We start from the raw sequence: 5,067 nt of genomic DNA on the forward strand, positions 1-5,067 counted from the left end.
ATTGAACCGTAGCACGTGTGGCCGAACAGCATGGGTGCGGATTGTTTCATTTTTCGAATTCGAAAAGGTTCACGTAACTGAAAAGTATTAACTCGTATGATGGAAACCAAGTACATGAGTAACATGATGTGTTGTACAAAAGCTCTTTTCATTTCATCCTAATCTAAAGTAAGGACAAACCCAGAAATCAAACTATGTATGAAAATAAACTATTTAATACAACCACGTTTCGGTGCAGTCTGTAAGAAATGTCGCGACCAATTGAAGAAGGAAAGGTAAGCGTATTATTATCAATGCAAAGTCAATCATCTTTCAAAGACTTTCATATCCTCGGGAAACAGTTCTGTCGCGTATGGGTACATCAGCCGGTACGAGTGGCTGATAGTGACCTCGGCCACACCGGCAATGTCACCGATTTCCTTTACCGTTTTCCTTCCCTCGGATCCCTGCGATGCCATGAAGATGGCAGCGGCCGCCAAGGAGATCGGAGCCTGGGCAGCAGGCGGCCGCTCCGAGGGAGGCAGCAGTGAAACAGATCCCAGCAGCAACTTAACTGAGTGTTCGTTAACCTTGCACGGTTCCACTATGGTGGATAGCTTTTCACCGTTCAGTAGCCAATCTTGGGGGTCTCCAACACGGCAAACATTCGTCTGTTTCTTGCTACCGGTAAACGGGTACGGGAAAGATGCATCGATAAACCGATCGCCTACGACTAGGCGGCACTCCGGACAAATCAAATCGCCCGTATGCTGATCACCCACCAATCCGGCGACTGGATGATACGGGCAATGGATTCTGTCATTCGCTACTTTATCGCTACAGTGAAAAGAGAAACTATTTTTAATGGCTGCGGTTGGTTTGCAATTTCTAGATACTTTACCCTGCAAACGACATGTGCTGATGAACTTGTTCCGAAGCATCTTCTAACGGCGAAAAATGAAACGCAATGGTTGCTTCGACCGACGCAGGAACGGAAACATCACTCGGTAACATTTGGTTCTTTTCCTTTTCTTTATTTCACTTATAAATCAGTTCATCTCGTATTTACTATTTTACTCACCAGTATTCTTTTTTTTGCTTGGTGCGCGAGTGCTACACTAGCGTGAAACATAATAAAGTTAACATCTCCAACTAGGTAAATAAATCTTAAATAGAGAAGTAAATGACCAATGAAAAATAATACATTTCCTTCGCATCAGGTGCCGCCAGTTGGCGCTGATTTAAGCTAGACGAACGATCACCCTTTCCCGCCACGGAGACCCAACGAGGTGGATCTTTGTACGAGAGCACAGAACACGGGAAAGCGCGAGCTTTGAGCTTTGCGCTCCCAAAACGACGATCCCGATCCGTCCTTGGTCAATCACGCGGCATGACGTCGGCCGGTTCGCGAACAACCGGACAAGTGTGTGCTTCCCGTGAATGTTTTCGTATCCATTGTGTTACTTAACGCTGCTTAGCTCGTGTACGTTACCTTACTTCATTAAATAAATCATTCGTTTGTGGAAAAGTTTGTACTCCCGTTTGCGACATTTGTTGTGATGGGAGGGTGGTGACGAACGCAGGAAAGGGGCAAAAATCTCGTCCGACATCGTGGGAAAATGATGGTAGTATAGATAAAAGTGTGTACCATAATCACATCCGATCGGAGAAAACCCGGCGCTTCGGTGCGTGCATGGTCATCCGACTAGTTGCCGGTAGGATTGTATTGCATAGCAGTATCAGTTCCGCCGCTTACACCGGTGGCAACTGGTCGATCGGGGTGAAGAAATTAAAGTCCTCCGGAAACAGTTCTGTCGCGTGCGGGTACATCAGCCGGTACGACTGGCGGATGGTGACATCAGCCACGCCGGCAATGTCTCCAATTTCCTTGTGCGTTTTCTTGTTGTCCGATGCTTGCGAGGCCATGTAGATAGCAGCGGCCGCCACGGAGATTGGCGACCGACCAGGTACGATGTCCATTTCGACGGCTTTGCGTGCAATATGCGTTGCAGCACGTTGCACCACATTCGGCAGGTCTATAGGAATGAAGGATGAATGGTGATGTAAATCTGTTGCAAAGGCCGCGCCGCGGCCGCGTTGTTTGCTCGCTTACCGAGATTGGCGCAGAACCGCGACATGAAATCGGCGGTGGTTATGAGATCAACCGAAGTGGCGAGTGCTTTGAGTGTGAGCTTGAAGCAGCGCCCGATCTCCTTTTTACTGATTTTGCTGACGGCACAGATTTCCTTGAACGTTCGTGGCACTCCCTCCTGCCGGCAGGCGATGTACAAACAGGCGGAGGCTTTGGCATCGTTTGATCGACCCTTCAGATTTTTGCCATCGTGCACTTGCTTGAACAAATTGTTCGCCCGATCCGTGATCGTTTTCGGCAGATTGATCCGGTCCGCCATCGTGCTGATTTCCTTGAAGGCGGCGATCAGTGCCCGATCGGAACTGCTCATCGTTCGACGGTTCTGATATTTTGCCGCTGCAACCGAAAAAATTGATGGTGAAATAGACGACAGATTGATAGTGCCAATTTAACACCTACTTCCAAACGCATCGAACGATGCCGGACCCGTCCCGGGCCCTATCATGGTGGACAGATCGCCGCCACTTAGCAGTGGGTTCTCTGGCCCACCGACACGGGACGGATCGACGCCCGCCTTCTCGTTGCTGAACGTACGCCACTCGGAACCTACATCGATTACCCGGTCTCCAACGACGAGCCCGCACTCGGAGCATATCATATCACCCGCCCGATAGTCTTCTATCAGTGGCGCTTCCGGGTGTGAATAACAGCAAACCTTGTTGAGCTGAGCGTCCCTGTACCGAGGCAAACACAAAACAAATATCACCAAATGGACCTCGAAATAGCCATCCCATAGAATATCTACCTCGACGAACCCGCCATTCTGTTAGCCGCACAGCTTGTACCTGGCTACCGCAAAGTACTATCCGAATGAACCGAATTACGCGACAATTTTCCACCGAAGTGATGTTATTGACTCACTGATGCACTTTTGGCAGGTACTACGGAAGCGCACACTTCGGCGGGGCAGTCTTATGCCAAACAAAAGGCGGCTTTTACGTTTCGATATCAGCACAATCGACGGACGTTAAGACGTGGCATACAATGGGCACAGGTTTTAACGATTTTATTACAATTTTCCAAGGTATTTGGGTTTCTTTTTGGACCGCTTCGCGATCGACTTCGCAGTTTGCTTTCGTAGCTGTGCGACTTTTTCGAACGTCACATTCACGGCCGATTGACGTTTGGTACTGCGCTGTCAGTGAAGCCCATTGTCTTGAATTTAAACTTCGTTCCTCAAGTTTCTTGACAAATGTTTGAAACAAATATGCGATACAGCCCTGAAACTGTTGGCAAACATTTTGAGCTCTCATTATTTTGTGATTCTTACCGACAATACCATCTGACGAAAGACCGTTTTACCGTCCCTCGGATGGTCTAAAACAGCAGAAATGGACGGTAAAACGGACGATTGTCACAACAGCTCAGGTTATAGCATTGACATTTTATTGCTATAAAGCGTCGGTGAAAATTATAGCTCATCCCATATATTCAAATCTATTATAGCAAAATACCAGTAAATTCTTTTTTCAATATTTATATATATATATATTCATTTATTTTTAAAACACACAATTATTTAGTTACCCAGCGACGAACGCACAATCGACGGGTTAAAATATTATTGCTACATTACATTTACTACATTATTAGTACGCATCTGCAGCACAAAGTCCCACAAGGGGGCCAACGATCGCGAAGATGCTGAACTCCTGAACTACCGGCACAAACGTTGCTAGGCCGCCCGTCAGGATGGAAATCTCGGTCAGCATGTCAGCATCTTCGTTATCGACCACCCCTCCCGATCTGTGCCACCCGAAACTTTACGTCGACGCTCTTGGTAATGACGAGTACGATTTCCAGCCCGACCAGTATCACCAGATACGGATAGGCTCCCTTCGACTGGAAGCTGATGGTACGGCCGAAAAAACATGATCCGAGGGACACCATGAGGCTCCCGAGGACGGTCAGCACCGCACAGGAAACGAGCATGAGCAGGGAACGGATGGCTTCGATTTTGCGCACCGAGAAGACGTTGCTGAAGAGCACACAGAACGCCCTGCACTGGGGCAACACCTCTTTCCAGTTGAGTTCTCCCGGGTAGAACATGTACATGATGGATTGCGGTGACGCTGGTGACTGTAGTACTTTCTCTGCCGGTTCACCGTTCTCAAGATCGTTCTCTAATGAAGTAAGGATTGTTCTCTCGCAGGATAATCGTGACCGCGTACTGGATGGTGCGAGGCCGGACACGCATCGGATAGCGCTTCACACCCGTATCGCGCAACGGTATACCGAACAACATTTCCGCCGTGGATACTTTGAGCTTTTGTAAATTCTACAATGGACAAAAGGTGATAGAATTAGAATAGACAAAAAATACAACCTTTTCCTCACGCACATGATTGACAAAAATGGTGTTTAGTAGATTGTTGTCCTTGTTGAAGCTTTGGATGTTTTGCTGCCATGTTTTGGCCAGTGACAGTACTAGCTCATGCGATGGGGCGGGCTAAGAAATCCTGGCACCTCATAATTACCTTTAGTCCTCATAATTACGAATGATCTCGACCAGTTTAAACACCTTGTAGAGGGGGCCCCGGATCGGTCAACAGCAGGTCGTCCTCCCTTGGGACCACACTCGTTCGCATGATAGTTTGCTGCACGTACAGGAACGGATCGATCCGGGCCGAGGGAAAGGGCGTTTCCATGCTGGTAGATTTTCGCTGGTACTCTCCCGCTGACGCTGACACGGCATAAACCGACACAGCATGTAGTCTGTACCTACAAATGACACTGAACATCCTCCAGGATGAACAATAAGCGACCAACAAGCCCTAAACACCTAAACGAACGAATTGTGCTGGCCCGCTGGCCCGCTGTGCAAATACAGCAAATACAAAATGTAAACAAACAAACGTCAGATAAGTTGCTATAAAATAAGCTTTCCCAGAACGGCGAGTGTGTGCGTTTGACGAACGACGATTCGTCAGCTGAGG

General features: G+C 48.0%; 1 protein-coding gene across 1 annotated transcript; it reads right to left on the bottom strand.

Annotated features, from left to right (window-relative positions):
* Positions 1 to 1,006: 1,006 nt before the first annotated feature.
* Positions 1,007 to 3,208, bottom strand: LOC131209391 (transcription initiation factor IIB). Its single transcript, XM_058202447.1, has 4 exons — positions 2,877 to 3,208; positions 2,531 to 2,805; positions 2,093 to 2,467; positions 1,007 to 2,015 (listed from the first exon to the last, which is right to left on the bottom strand). Exons 1-4 carry the CDS (start codon positions 2,891 to 2,893, stop codon positions 1,732 to 1,734), a joined length of 951 nt encoding a protein of 316 aa, XP_058058430.1. The 5' UTR covers positions 2,894 to 3,208; the 3' UTR covers positions 1,007 to 1,731.
* Between the last annotated feature and the right edge of the window lie 1,859 nt (positions 3,209 to 5,067).

The sequence above is a fragment of the Anopheles bellator genome, chromosome 2 (genome assembly GCF_943735745.2).
Source record: "Anopheles bellator chromosome 2, idAnoBellAS_SP24_06.2, whole genome shotgun sequence".
In the NCBI taxonomy this organism is placed as follows: Eukaryota; Metazoa; Arthropoda; class Insecta; order Diptera; family Culicidae; genus Anopheles; species Anopheles bellator.

Coding starts and splice junctions, on each gene's coding strand:
- LOC131209391 (XM_058202447.1), bottom strand. Junction 2,468..2,530: donor ATCGTTCGATGCGTTTGGAA/GTAGGTGTTAAA, acceptor TTTCGGTTGCAG/CGGCAAAATATCAGAACCGT. Junction 2,016..2,092: donor GCGGTTCTGCGCCAATCTCG/GTAAGCGAGCAA, acceptor TCATTCCTATAG/ACCTGCCGAATGTGGTGCAA.